The sequence below is a fragment of the Antechinus flavipes genome, chromosome 5, assembly GCF_016432865.1.
Source record: "Antechinus flavipes isolate AdamAnt ecotype Samford, QLD, Australia chromosome 5, AdamAnt_v2, whole genome shotgun sequence".
NCBI lineage: Eukaryota > Metazoa > Chordata > Mammalia > Dasyuromorphia > Dasyuridae > Antechinus > Antechinus flavipes.
Genome location: NC_067402.1, coordinates 119,835,714 through 119,851,759, shown reverse-complemented (window position 1 = coordinate 119,851,759; position 16,046 = coordinate 119,835,714). Strand labels below are relative to the sequence as shown.

Here is a 16,046-nt window from a genome sequence, read left to right as displayed (position 1 = left end):
CAACTGGAAAAACAAAAAGTCAAGATTTTCAAGAGAACTAATAAAAAAAATCAAATGAAGGTAGCCTAAATGTATCAGATCTAAAACTGTATTATAAAGCAGCGGTCACCAAAACCATTTGGTATTGGCTAAGAAATAAGACTAGTTGATCAGTGGAATAGGCTAGGTTCAGAGGACAAAATAGTCAATAACTATAACAATCTAGTGTTTGACAAACCCAAAGACCCCAGCTTTTGGGACAAGAATTCACTATTTGACAAAAACTGCTGGGAAAATTGGAAATTAGTATAACAGAAACTAAGCACTGACTCACACTTAACACTGTACACCAAGATAAGATCAAAATGGGTTCATGATCTAGGCATAAAGAATGAAATTACAAATAAATTAGAAAAACATAGGATAGTTTATCTCTCAGACCTGTGGAGGAAGAAGGAACTTGTGACCAAAGAATGAGAGATCATTATTGATCACAAAATGGAAAAATTTTGATTATATCAAATTAAAAAGCTTTTGTACAAACAAAACTAATGCAGACAAGATTAGAAGGGATGCAGTAAACTGGGAAAACACTTTTAGTCAAAGGTTCTGATAAAGACCTCGTTTCCAAAATATATAGAGAACTGGCTCAAACTGATACGAAATCAAGCCATTCTCCAATTGATAAATGGTCAAAGGATATGAACAATTTTCAGATAAAGAAATTAAAACTATTTCTAGCCATATGAAAAGATGCTCCAAGTCATTATTAATGAGAGAAATGCAAATTAAAACAACTCTGAGATACTACTACACACCTCCTAGGATGACAGGAAAAGATAATGCTGAATATTGGAGGGGATGTGGGAAAACTGGGACACTGATGCATTGTTAGTGGAGTTGTGAATACATCCAGCCATTCTGGAGAGCAATTTGGAACTATGCTCAAAAAGTTATCAAATGGATCCTTTGATCCAACAGTGTTACTACTGGGCTTATATCCCAAAGAGATCTTAAAGAAGAGAAACGTACCTGTATGTGCAAAAATGTTTGTGGCAGCCCTTTTTGTAGTGGATAGAAACTGGAAATTGAATGGATGCCCATCATTTAGAGAATGGCTGAACAAATTGTGGTAAATGAATGTTATGGAATATTATTGTTCTGTAGAAATGACCAGCAGGATGATTATAGAAAGGCCTGGAGAGACTTACATGAACAGATGCTAAGTGAAATGAGCAAGACCAGCAGATCATTATATACTTCAACAACAATATTATATAATGATCAATTCTGATGGATGTGGTTCTCTTCAACAATGAGATGGACCAAATGGGTTCCATTTGTTCAATGATGAAGAGAACCACCTCCATCCAGCGAAAAAACTCTGGGAAATGAGTGTGAACTACAAGATAGCATTTCCAATCCCTTTGTTTTTGTCTGCTTGCATTTTTGATTTCCTTCTCAGGTTAATTTTACCTTATTTTTAAGTCCAATTTTTCTTGTGCAGCAAAATAACCATATGGATATGTATACATATATTGTATTTAACATATATTTTAACATATTTAACATGTATTGGTCTACCTGCCATTCTGGGGGAGGGGGTGAGGGGAAAGAGGGGAAAACTTGGAACAGAAGGTTTTGCAAGGGTTAATGCTGAAAAATTATCCATGCATATATCTTGTAAATAAACAGCTATATTAATAATAATAATAATAGTAATTAAAAAAAAATAAAAAGATGACTGGAGATGGCCCTGGATGCAATGGGAGACTGTGGCCTTTATAAGCTAAGTTTTTCAACAGGTCAAAGTTTGACCAAGGCTACCTCCATTCAGTGATTAAGGATATGTAGGCAAGTGAATCTAGTCAAAAAAAATTTTTTTTTAATCTAAATAAATAAAGCACTCCTTAAATTTTCTTATTAGCATATTTTAAAATTTGTCCTGGGAAGTTTCAAAAATGTCTTTAATTTTGACAAACTGATTTGCATTTTTAAGAAATAAACCCATTTTTAATTTTCAGACTCAGGTAAGGTATGATGGTTAAATTGTTACTATAACTAAGAGAAAATGCACATTCTCTTTTATTGCACACTACTGCAATAGAAAATTAATAAAACTAATGTGAAAATTATAGCAGTTAAAATGAAAAAATAGAATATCTTATAAAATATTAATATTTTCTTATTTTTTTCACTGAGGGACCTCAACAATAGATCAAAGAAAGAAATAAAAGTCTCATATGGAACAAATATTTATATATATATTTTTTGTAACAGTGTAGTAGCTTAGATAGAATGCGGAACAGACTGTGGCATGTGAACATAAAGAAATATTGCCATGCTGAAATTATAAATATGAACAATACAGAGAAACATGGGAAGATTTGTATGAATTAATGCCAAGAAGAGGCAGGAAAACAACACACACACTACTGCAATGAAAATGGAAAAAAAACAAAAAACAAAACAAAAACCCCCAATATCAAGACAAAGTGAACACTACAAAATTTTAATGATCAATTTCAACTCTGCAAAGGAAAAAGTACATCTTTCTCCCTTCTGTGCTGAAGTGAGACACTATGGGTGTAGAATCATGCAGATACTGTCAGACTTGGATAATATATAGAATAGTTTTACTGACCTGCTTTTTTCTTTTTTTCTTCTCTATTTTTTACTCTTTGTTATGAGGTCTTGATGAGTGTGATATGCATTTCTGAAATACTTCTGAATGCAGGAGAACAAGGAGAAGCATTTAAGTATCAACAAATACAAATGTTTGCTTTCTGGAAAGTAGATGAGAAAGGAATGTTCAGAAATGAAGTTAAAACAAATGCTATCAATAAAAACTCAGAAAATCACTAAGTATTTTAGAATATTTTAATAGTGTGAAATTAGTTATATTTTAGAAGCACATTACATTATTATACATTATATCATATATATATTAATATCAGATTAAATCTTCTGCAACTACAGTATCAAAAATCCGATAGCAAATTTCCTGCTCCACTTCATTTCTGACATTATAAGACTTGACAAAGCATTCCAACCAGGGGTATTCTCCTAGAAAAAAAATAAAGTGTGCCATTAAAACTAAGAACAAAAAAATCTAAATACACAGCTAGACGTAGTAACAGCTGAAAAACTAATATTTAAATCAACTGGTCAAATAGATTTTAAATTGATTTTAGTTTCATTTATCCAAAACAGTTGCTGAATACATACAATGGTTTTGAAGACATCAAGTGGTGGAATTTAGAAGACTAAAATATTTACACTGAGGAGGCAGTAGTCATTTTCTACAACTAATGGTCAGAAATTAACTTTTTACATCTTCTACTTATAATAGTACATTATAATATGTAAGTTCTACAAGAATTACTTTTGTACTTGTATCCCCAATATCTAGCACACAATAGGCCATTTGTTGAATGATTCCTAAATAAACATTCTTATTGTATTGCTCTTTTCATAGCTCCATAACTCCATTAAAGTCATTGTCATTTTGACCAACAATGGAAGCTTCTAACTCAGGCCAATCTAAATCCCTCCTAGTAGATGAGGAAGGTGAATATGCATGATGGTATACCTGAATCAGGCAGGGATGAAAAACCATCCAGATAATTTCCATAAGTAACAGTTAAATTTCAGATATCAGCATCTGGTGAAGATTATTTTCAAGCTCTGGTAGTCAACAAAGTAGGCCTAAGAATTGTAGGTTACTGTTACTTTCATTAATATTGTCCTCTCCACCATTACATTTGACTTACTTTGAGAGGTTGTAATGGAGTACTAGATTTGGATTCTGAAAGAGATGAAGTGCTTTCCTGCCTCAAACACTCACTAGCTGTATGACTCTAGGCAAGGTACTTTTTACATCTGGGACTCAATTTCCTCAACTGTAAAATGAAGCTAGTTTTAATAATCTTGAAGGTTTTGAAGCTCTAAATCTATGATCCCATAAAATAAATTTGTATAACTTACAAAAAATGCTTTAAATATTCTTAAACCATGACAGACAGGCAGAGTACTTGCTGAGTATTTAAAAACTGGCATATATAACTCAAATTTTTACAAAAGATAAATTGAGCTCCATTCCTTCATGTAGTACTACTAATATTAATCACATCTGTATATCAATTTAAATATACAAAGTACTTGATATATATTATAATTTCAAGATACAATTCAGATAACTACCTTGCATTTGCTGCAAAATATCTCCTTCATGACTTCGAAAATATCTATAAACTTAATACTAACCTTTGAGTCATAGGTAGCTGCAAAAGCACGCTGAAGATGTGTGAAAATTGACAATAAGTTTGCATTCAATAACTTTTATGGATTATCATAAATTTAGAGCTGGAAGAATCATAAAGAACATCAAGTTCAATTGTTTCACTTTAGAGATGAAGAAACTGAGACCCAGAGAGGGTGACCAGTCAACCAGCTAGTAAATATTTGAAGTAAGAATTCAACCCAGGTATTCCCAACTCTACATCAACGATTCCATGCACTAAATCATATTATGATCCTTTATAGAAAACTTAAGGATTATTTTAAAAATTATAATAAAAAGAATTTATGAAGAATGGTTTCCTCCCCCATCATTCCCCCTGACAGAACATACATTCTGAGAACAGAGTCTTTGTATCTCTAGGGATGAATGATATTTGGTGTAAAAGAGTCTGTAATTAATATTTGCTTATTGATTGACATAAATGACATTTACAACTGTACTTTTTATTTTAGATCTTTCTGAGGGGGGGGATATTTTGAGAAAAGAAACTAACACAGGACTTGAATCTTTCTTACTCAAATGTCAGAGCCTTCATTTTTTTCCACTTGGAAAAATCTTTTCCTTCATACTTTGAAGACAAAGCCACTGAGTTGAGTGGTGGGCTTATATTCAGGCACTGCATCTCTAGCAGTTAGGATTGTATAAAAGTAGTACTTGGGAAATGTTTGTTCAGCTGAACTTGAAAGTCCAAAATACCAGTTTTGGGGGCAGTGCTGACTCACAGTGAATTCTGAATCTAAGATAGATATATTTGGGAGAGGAACTGCTAAATACTCTCAAGTTAATTACTGCTTATATATTACAATAACATAAAACAAAAAACAAAAAAAAAAAAAAGGAAAAATTTTGTAAGTTGAGATTTTCTTCATATCATCTCCAGCCACAGATTACAAGAAAGTTATCATCAGTTTGAAGAGATTAAGATGAAATTCTGAAAATATAATTGCCTACCAATTTTTTTCCCTGGAGGACAAAGCATGTACATGATCATTTCCATATTTTTCTGAAGGTCATCACTATTCAGAATCTCTGATGCAGGAATTTGAAAAAAATTTTCCTGAAGAAAGATAAGAAAGGTTTATACTTAACATTAGGAAATAGTCATTCTACCTTCTGTAGTTAATGCAGATATTTTAACATTTTTAAATTGCCTAAAGCACTTTAGGCTTTATCATTAAAAAAAAAAAATCTACATACTTAAAATTAATGACACAACAAATTCAGACTCTGACTTAGTACTTTAATATATGACTATTAAACTTAAAACAATCACAGGACATCTGAATTTCTTTATAGATTCTTTCTGGGAATCAGAAACAATCATCTCAGTTGAAATTCAGTCGTTAGTATCTTCAAGTCCTGTTTATATAAGAACCTTAGCATAAAAAAGATTCAGCAATTATTATAACATACACACACACACACACACACACACACACACACACACACATATATTTGGAAAAATAGAGTTCTCTTTATTCTCCTCCAGAATTCTCTCACTCTTAAATTCTAGTCACTAGTAAAATAGCTTGCTTACCCTCTAATTTTTTTCAACCAAAAGTAAAATTTCATTGTTTAGGGAGTACTCATCAATGCAAATGAACTCCCATCCTACAGTTTACAGAATTAAAAAACTGAGTCATTAAAAGTTTTAAGTGATTTGCCCAGGGTAACAAAGTCAGCATGTGACAAAGATGAATCTTGCACTCAAATTTCCATGCAGTTTCAATCAGCAGACCAAAAAAGACTCTTCTTATACTCCAAGAGGGTAAGTACAATGCCAGCTAAAGGGAATATATAAGAGATTGTGACCATTTTGCAGGGAAGTATTTGACTTATATTGAGCTGAATAATTTCTATGCAGGAACACATATTCTATGTGGTGATAAGAGAAGAGGTCATCCCCATATTTTTTTTTCTTCCATCTTTTTCTTTTTTCTATAACATCCTATTCTAATAATATTCACAAATTTTCATTAACCGATGCTTTCAAGCTTATAAATTTTATGTAACAATGGGAAAAACAAGTTTTCCAGATTACATGAGCAACAAGATTGCATATTAGACATTTTCTCCAATCCCTATAGCCTTGCAAACTTCTCCAAAACAGAAATTATGTGCCCACTTCAATAGTATCCATGGTCCATTTCTTCTAGAATCCAAATGATTAAGAAAAACATACTAGAAATTCTCAATGATTCAGCTTATGTGTGTGTGGCATTCCACCAAGCCTTTAGAAAACAAAACCTAGCTGGGGCCAATTTTGACTATCCAAAAAATCACTTGGGTAAAGACCTAGTGGTGAACTGTAAATTGCCCAGTGCAGGAGGAAGTTGAGATGCTTTGAGATTCAACCCCCAAGGAAACTGCAATCAAAGAAGGGAGTAAAGCAGTAAATGATAAAGAAAAGAGGGAAGAGCAAGGGGGAAAAACATAGCCAATCTAACTAAATTTATTTTGACTAACTATGACTTCCCAAGGTCTGTTACTTACACTGTCCATTAGGTACACTTTCAAGGTTCCTGTTCCATCATCAAGAGTAAATGTCATAACAAATACATACTGGAGTGGTACAATGCCCAGTGCTAATAAAGGGAAAAAATAGTTAAGCTTTATGTATTCATTATTTACTCCACCAGGGTAAGGCAAAGGTTAACTATATAGTTCAATAACAACAAAATAAAAGGCATTTTACAATCAGAGCTATTTGCATGTGAATATAAAAAACCAGGTATACCTATACCTAACTCATTCACACTAGTTAATGTTAGCACTTACTTTCAAGTAGTTGTAGATTAAAATAATCTCCATAAAATTAAATGATGATGTCTGAAACACTGTGTAAGCAACTTGACCGGTTTTCAGAATATATAACCACATGTTTTTTCATTAAAGCTCTTTTTTCAATGATTTTTTTTCCTGCTTTGGAAGTGACTTAGGTAACCTGTTTTAGACCCTAGGTTACCAAAGGGAGCAGGAACAGAATTCAAGCCTGACAAAATTAGAAAAGCTTCGAATACGGGCTTTGCAACACCATAACAGCATTTATTACTTAGACAACTAAAGCTATGGTCAGAGAGATCCATCACTGCAGGGTTGGCCATTGGGATTAAATATTTTTGGCCCCAGAAACTCATGAAGATGGTTTACTAATGCATGCAAAGATTACAAGCTATATTGCTAAAGGAAGAACCCATATTGATAAAAATATGGATTCTTAAAGCACTTAATATTAATATTGCTATAAATTAACTTTGAAATGAATTGGTAATTAAAAATATTAAGATATAGATATATATATATATATATATAGATCTAGATCTATATATATATATATCTATTGGAGGTGAAACCTATCAAATTATCTTGGTTCTTTGCTGTATACGATGAGTAGCACAGAATTAAAATATTACCTAAAGTGCTCTATTATAATTCTATAAAACTTGTACTTTTTTTTGTTGCTGTTATCATGCAGGTACATGGGACTGTCAATGATTTGTTTAAAAGTTGAAGAATGGTAAGTAGGCAAAAACAGTCAAAAGTTACGATTTTAGTATTTAGTAAGATTAGAAAAAAATTGCAAAAACCTGTGCTACCAAGAACACCATGAATTAAGATTTTATGTAGTTCTTAGAAACAGGAGATTCATTCAGCAGAAAATATTTATTATTCACAATGAATATATATAGAAATAACAATGAATATATATAGAATTAACAAATAAATAGAATTTGTATTTTGGGAGGCTGTAGAAAAGCCTCAAAAATAATCAAATTTAAACTAACTGGAAAACGGAGGGAAATTATCACATTTAACAAATGTTTATTTGCCCATTGTACTGACAATGAGCAAGGCACTTCGTTATGTCCTAGGAAAATCAGTGTGAATTAGTGAAAACTCTATACAAGGTAGCAGAAGACACAAAGTTGATAGGGAAAATTAATATGCTAAGGACTAAAATCAGGATTCATAGTTCTCAATGTCTGGAACAATCATCTGAGAAGAAACTCAAAAGTTCCATATTTAGATTTCCAAAAAATAAATTGAATGAAAATGTTTGAAAAATTTGTTCTCAAGTACTTTATGTATTCTCACTATGATCATGATTATCATATTGATTAACCTATGCAGAAAGAGTTCACTAAAAAAACTTACATTCACGTACCCAAAGATCTCAAACAGTGAAGTGCTAATTAATAAGGTACTTTTAATACTCCAGCACTCTGAAACTTGTATTATAGGCTAAGAAAATATTATCTAACCTTGGGCAATGCAAGCAGGTGTCCATGATGCTTCTTTGATAATAGAATTCAGATTCTGAATTGTCTTCAATTTAGAACACTGTTTGCACCTGATATTGAAAACAAAATTCTGATTTGTGAACATAAAAAAATTCATTACTAGGCACTCAGTATGAGTAACGTTTATGATAAGTACTGGGGGGAATGTAAAGATTATTACATAATCTCTATCCTCATGGAGTTTATAATCTGTGAAAGGGATATGACAATAAATAATTATATCTAGATTTAAACTCTATCCTGAGCTCCAGTCTTGTATCATCAAGTACCTGCAGAATATTTGTAGCTGGAAAGTCAGGAATTATATGAGCAAAATTATAAAAAAGTCTCCACACAAATAAAGTCAGACTTAAATAACTGGAAAAATATTAAGTGCTCTTGGATTGGCCGAGCGAACATAATAAATATGACAATACTCCCTAAACTAATCTATTTATTTAGTGCTATACCTATCAGACTTCCAAGAAAATATTTTATTGATCTAGAAAAAATAACAACAAAATTCATATGGAACAATAAAAAGTCGAGAATCTCAAGGGAATTAATGAAAATTTAAAAAATCAAATGAAGGTGGCCTAGCTGTACCTGATCTAAAATTATATTATAAAGCAGCAGTCACCAAAACCATTTGGTATTGGCTAAGAAATAGATTAGTGGATCAGTGGAAAAGGCTAGGTTCACAAGACAGAATAGTCAACTATAGCAATCTAGTGTTTGACAAACCCAAAGCCCCTAACTTCTGGGAAAAGAATTCATTATTTGATAAAAACTGCTGGGATAATTGGAAATTAGTATGGCAGAAATTAGGCATGGACCCACACTTAACACCATATACCAAGATAAGATCAAAATGGGTCTATGACCTAGGCATTATAACGAGATTATAAATAAATTAGAGGAACATAGAATAGTTTATCTCTCAGACTTGTGGAGGAGAAAGAAATTTGTGACCAAAGATGAACTAGAGACCATTACTGATCACAAAATAGAAAATTTTGATTACATCAAATTAAAAAGCCTTTGTACAAATAAAATGAATGCAAACAAGATTAGAAGGGAAGCAACAAACTGGGAAAACATTTTCACAGTTAAAGGTTCTGATAAAGGCCTCATTTCCAAAATATATAGAGAACTGACTCAAATTTATAAGAAATCAAGCCATTCTCCATTGATAAATGGTCAAAGGATATGAACAGACAATTTTCAGAGGATGAAATTGAAACTATTACCACTCATATGAAAGAGTGTTCCAAATCATTATTGATCAGAGAAATGCAAATTAAGACAACTCTGAGATACCACTACACCCCTGTCAGATTGGCTAAGATGACAGGAAAAAATAAGGATGAATGTTGGAGGGGATGCGGGAAAACTGGGACACTAATGCATTGTTGGTGGAGTTGTGAACGAATCCAACCATTCTGGAGAGCAATCTGGAATTATGCCCAAAAAATTATCAAATTGTGCATACCCTTTGATCCAGCAGTGTTTCTATTGGGCTTATATCCGTGCCAAAATGTTTGTAGCAGCCCTGTTTGTAGTGGCTAGAAACTGGAAAATGAATGGATGCCCATCAATTGGAGAATGGCTGGGTAAATTGTATATGAATGTTATGGAATATTATTGTTCTGTAAGAATAGCGGGATGAATACAGAGAGGACTGGCGAGACTTACATGAACTGATGCTAAGTGAAATGAGCAGAACCAGGAGATCATTATACACTTCGACAACGATATTGTATGAGGACATATTTTGATGGAAGTGGATTTCTTTGACAAAGAGACCTGAGTTTCAATTGATAAATGACGGACAAAAGCAGCTACACCCAAAGAAAGAACACTGGGAAACGAATGTGAACTATCTGCATTTTTGTTTTTCTTCCCGGGTTATTTATACCTTCTGAATCCAATTCTCCCTATGAAACAAGAGAACTGTTCAGTTCTGCAAACATATATTGTATCTAGGATATACTGCAACATATCCAACATATAAAGGACTGCTTGCCATCTAGGGGAGGGGGTGGAGGGAGGGAGGGAAAAAAAAAATCGGAACAGAAACGAGTGTCAATATAAAGTAATTATTAAATAAAAATTTAAAAAAAAGAATATTTGTAGCTGAATGTCCCATTGGCACTCAAAATTCAACATGAACAAGACTGAATTCATTGTTTTTCTTCTTAAACATACTTCTCCTCCTCCATACTTCTCTATTTCTGTTGAAATTCTTTCCAGATCATCAGCTTTATCATTTATAGCTATATTGCTTATGCTGTGAGATTGGCTGTGAAGCTATCTACTCAATACTCCTTGATCCTGAAATACCCTTAGTCAGACTACAACCAAAAAAAATAAAAAAATAAAAAAAAAAAAACTCAAGAAAGAAGAAAATGATTCATGTACAAAAATATTTATTGTGGCTCTTTTTATAGTAGAAAATGAGAATTAGGAGATGATTCTCAGGGAATTGTTGGATAAAATTATGCTCTTCACTTTGAAGAGGACCAAAGAAATCAGAGTGATGTCATGCTAGCACGTGAACTGGATTTAAGTGAAGCAGAATTTTGCAAAGTCATCAGTCTTCACTCTTTCCTTCACCATAGAAGCTGGGTTCTGTCAACTGTCAGTAGCCCAGAATGCAGTGGATAACCCAGCTTTAAATGTTCCATAGCATCTGCTTTAACCACTTTCATAACCAACTGAACAAATTATTCTAATCTGCCCATTCTACTGGGGCAAGTATTCATAAGTTTGGGTAGACATTCTTCAAACTGATCAATAGCTTTGAGATCTGTCAGTTGTTGTCATTCTGGTTTAGGAAGTCTGCTGCTTACTTGGATATGGCCACTGTGCATACAATAGCTTCTTGAAGACACAAGTTAAAGTTGGATGAATTAAATGAACACCAAAGGCGGATAAGAAGCTCTAAAAAGGACTCAGCAAGCTCTCACATCAGATGTGCTTGCCTTTTTTCCCCCTCAAAATAATCAAGGAAACAGTTTTCATAGAAAAAGGGAAGACTTATAAGAACTGATACAAAGTGCAATAAACAGAACCAGGAAATCAATTTAAATTGTTATAAAAAGATGGTTAAAATAAACAGTTTAAAAGATTTAAGGACTCTGATTAATGCCATGACTAATCATGATGCCAGAGAATCTGTGATAAAGAATGTTACCTCTCTCCTAACAAGAAAGGTGATGGATTTATTTTACAGAATCTGACATTCATGGTCTATGGCTAATATGGGAAAATATTTTGTTTGACTATGCAAGCTGATCATATATGTTTTAGTTTCCTGCCTGTTTTCTGGGGAGTGAGAAAGAAAAAAAAAAATGCTTAATTGAAAAAAGTTAATTAAAAAAAATTTGTTATCAATGTAGGTTTCCTCCCCTTTTAAAGTAAGTGCTAGAACATTATAGCAAATGCCTTAGAGATCATATTTTATTTTTTTAAATTTTATTTCTTGAACAGATTTATAAATGTTTGTATAAAACCAAAGAATAAACTAGAGATTTCCAATCAATAAATATATTCAAACACATCAAAGTTTTCTAATTATCATAGAAAAATAAACTTCTATAAATAAGCAAAATCTATTGCTAGTGATCTAAATAAAAAATATAGTATGATAATGTAGAAGGAAAAAGTTTTTTTACAACTTGAAAATCTTTAAAAAATCTAACAAGTAACAGAGGTTCAGAACTATATTTCTGAATGTAGATGCATTTTCTATTTAAGCAGAAATTCAATTGAAAATTTCACTATTTGAATTAAATAAAATACTTTTTAAATAAAAATGAAAGCACCACAATAGTATTTTAGTACTGATTTATAGGTACTCTATATTATATCATACAATCTTTGCAGTTTTGATGTACTTGTATATAAATTAAACATCACTGGATAAAGTAGTGCATGTGTCTGTGTCTATGATCCCAGTCTGCTCTATGCAAAGACTGATGAATCCCTTGAGTTCAAGGGTTTAGAGCTTCAGTAGGGCTGAAGGCATTTATACTAGATCTGGTGCCAAAGTAGTGAATTCCCAGGAATGGAGGACTACTAGGGTACCCAAGAAAAGTATGATACATCCCAAGTCAGATAAATGGAGAAAAGTAAGGCTGAATATAGTGTTGAGATCAACCCAAATTTTGGCTGTTGTATTTCCAGCCTGGGCAAGAAAAAGAGATGAGCAAGGAAGGGATAGAAGGAAAGAGAGACAAGGGGGGAGGGGAGAGGCAAGGGGAGAAGGGAGAAGCAAGGGGGGAGGGGGGAGAGAGAAAGATTTTAAAATCACTATCATAAAAAGCAAAGGGCTCTATTTTAATGTAATAATGGAAACATTAGTCACTAAATTTAAAATATTTATATGACTTCTAATTATACATAATTTTAGAGTTTGTAAACATACCCATAGTGCCATGCTTTCCCTTGTATGAGAAATGGTACTGCTAGATCTATAATAATAAGGTCTTCTTGGCTAGATTTCACAGGAATAACACCTTTAAACTTTTTTGAGAGTTGATAAATTTCACTCAGTATTCCTCCTATTAAAAGGAAAAATGAATTTTTAGAAATAGTAAAATAAAATTATTTTGTTTTGTTTTACTACATAAGATTTTCCCATTTTCTTTCATGGTTTTAGAATTAGCACCTTCAATTAAATGTAAGAAAGAAAAGTATTACAAAATATTAACTTAATACATGAATTAAAGCTAAAGAGCAAAAAGCGCAATCAGGGAAGTAACACTGGCTATTCAGAATAATTTAGTTTAGCAATTATGCAAAACTTCAAATGAGTTATAGATATATGACATTATATCATATTACTATGAACAATTTTAAAATTAAGAGTACGTTATGATAATAATCATTTTGATTAAATGATAAAATTCCATGCTGTTAAGCAAAAAAATTAAATTGCATTTTTCAACCTGCTAATTATTAAGGTGTAAACAGTTAAAAATGGCGCAAATAATTTTTAAATCTTCAAGAACATTACAAATTAATTTTAATAGATTAATGTTTCTTCTGCTCTTGTTCTGACAATGTGGCATAATATGAAGCTGGAGTGAGGAAACAGGGACTCAAATCCTACCTCTGAAACTTACTAGATATTTGACACCTAGTAAGACACCTTTTCTAAAGTGCCATTTGGTCATATTAATATGTGTAATTACCAATACTTACACCCTGATATTATTATGAGGAAATAAGATCATATTATTTGAGTCTTTGAAAAACCTTAAATCTCTATATAAATGCTACTTTATAACTACAAAAATTTTCATAATTTTTATTCAATCCTTTTCAGATATAATTATCCCAATCCATAATTTATAGATCCTGTCCTATTGTCATAAAAACTAGTATTTTACAGATTTTTGTTTTCTGTGGCCAGCCAAGAGTTCTGTCCTTAAACAGAGAACTTTTTTTATTTTTTTTAATGCTCTAAAGACCCATATTTGTCCCCTGTTTATTAGGTCTGTTACTGGCACTGAAACATTATTGACATTGTCAGCAGGATTTATGGAACCCCGGGAAGCTAGCTATAACAGTAGGAAACTGCTGTGTGTGCCACTCATCATTTGGTTCCGAATAAAGGCTCAATGTTTTGAGTTTACTGTACAATGGTGAAGGTGGGCTAATTCAGGCTGATAGTAAATAGAATATCATCCTCTCTATATATAGAATATAATATATGCAAATAATATTGAAATAACTATTTTAGAAGTTAACAGAATACTTCACTAAATTCTAAGATCTTGGTTAACAAAAATAGAAACAGAGTTCCTTTATTAAAAACAAACTTCCCCAAAAAATGTCCCTTTCCCAAATCTTCAGCCACTTGACCATGTGCTCCAAGATATTGTTAGTTAAAATCTTACAAAATAAGAATACTTTAAAAGCCAGATATTGCTTGAAATTAGACAGAGAAAAGATATGAATGTCCAGTGTCACAGATTATGACATTAGCCTGAACCATCAAAAAGAAAATGGGAGTTTGTGAGGATAAAAACTTCTAATCCAAAGCTACAAGAGCTATAGTCGACAATTAAAAAAATATTTAAAATCTGAAAATCTTAAGATATTTTAACTATCATAGCACTATAAAGCAGAAATCTTAACTTTCTCATTAGATAATGAGAAATGACAGTGCAGAAATCTTCTATTCTAAGTTTTAGTCTTAGAGAAAAATCTAACTTCTAGATCAGGCAATCTAGGTTTAACAGATGAGATAAGGTATATCACTGAAAAATGTAGGACCATAATAAGAGATAGAACAGAAAAAGTGGAGGAAAACATAAACTGGTCTTCTCGACCTTGACCTGACTAGTGAAAGGATATTCTATGAAATGGGGAAAAAAATCGACATAAAATATCACATAACAAAAATAACTTCTTTTTCATTACAATAATGATGACAGTAAATCAGTCCCTGTCCTCTAATGTGATTTTCAGGTCATGCTATTAAAGACTTCTACACTCAAAAAATATTTTTGAACTTTTAGGGCCCACATCTCCTGAGAGAAGAGACTATCATTCATTATAGTAAAAATTATTTGTGCCATTTCTAACTGTTTTCACTTAATAATTAGCAGGTTGAAAAATGTAATTTTTTTGCATAATAATTGCATGTAATATAGTGGATAGAATTGATTTTGTAATTAGAAAGACTTATATTTCACTTCTAGCACTCTAGTTGTTACAACTGAGCATTTAGCCAATCAGTTCCTTAAACCAAAAGGTTAAATTAAGGCCTACAAACTCCCTAGTGTAGCTAAAATGTAATTGGAAAATGTTTAACAAAATAAATAAAAATGCAACAATATAAACAATATTAAAACTTGTGGTTTTCTAAGTCAATATGTGGATACAAGGATTCATTTATGTTTGAATTCAATAGTATTGTTCTAGATTATACTTTTAGTTACAAATGAATTGCTGCTCCGTATTGATGGAAGAAGTTTCCAGGGCAGAAGTTCCTTATATGGCTACAATTATAACTTGAGACTTGAGTTTCATCTGTAAAATGGAATTAAAAATGGCACCCTATAGGTGCAAAAATAGCACCCCTATAGGGTGCAACAATCACATGGTTGTTTCCAAGAGTAAATAAAATGAATTATGCAAAACACATTTTAAAACTCTGAGTGCTATACAAATGCTATTATTAATACTGTTATTATTTGGTGAGCAAAATTTTGGTTAGCACAAAACAGAAAGGCTGCTCCCTTTAAATTATATAATAGTTCATATGAAAAACTTAAATAACAATAATTACTTTTAAAATGTTCACTATTCTCTTACTAGAAGCAAAATAAAAAAGTAGGTTTGATATTCATTCTTGTTAACATTTCTTCCAAAACCTCCCCTTTCCCATACTGACTGATACTGACAAGTTTATTCTGACTTGTTAAACAACAGAGACATCTAGAGGCAAAGTTAATATCTGCTAGTCTGAA

The 16,046-nt window shown here is 32.0% G+C and overlaps 1 protein-coding gene across 1 annotated transcript in view; it reads right to left on the bottom strand.

Annotated features, from left to right (window-relative positions):
- Positions 1 to 2,845: 2,845 nt before the first annotated feature.
- POT1 (protection of telomeres 1) overlaps positions 2,846 to 16,046 on the bottom strand; it is an 85,707-nt gene continuing 72,506 nt past the window's right edge. Inside the window, exons 16-20 of the mRNA XM_051962044.1 lie at positions 12,992 to 13,127; positions 8,545 to 8,633; positions 6,776 to 6,867; positions 5,234 to 5,339; positions 2,846 to 3,045 (exon numbers count right to left, since the gene is read on the bottom strand). Of these exons, the coding sequence (XP_051818004.1) occupies positions 2,933 to 3,045; positions 5,234 to 5,339; positions 6,776 to 6,867; positions 8,545 to 8,633; positions 12,992 to 13,127 (536 nt within the window). The 3' untranslated portion in view covers positions 2,846 to 2,932. The remainder of the gene's footprint in view (positions 3,046 to 5,233; positions 5,340 to 6,775; positions 6,868 to 8,544; positions 8,634 to 12,991; positions 13,128 to 16,046) is intronic.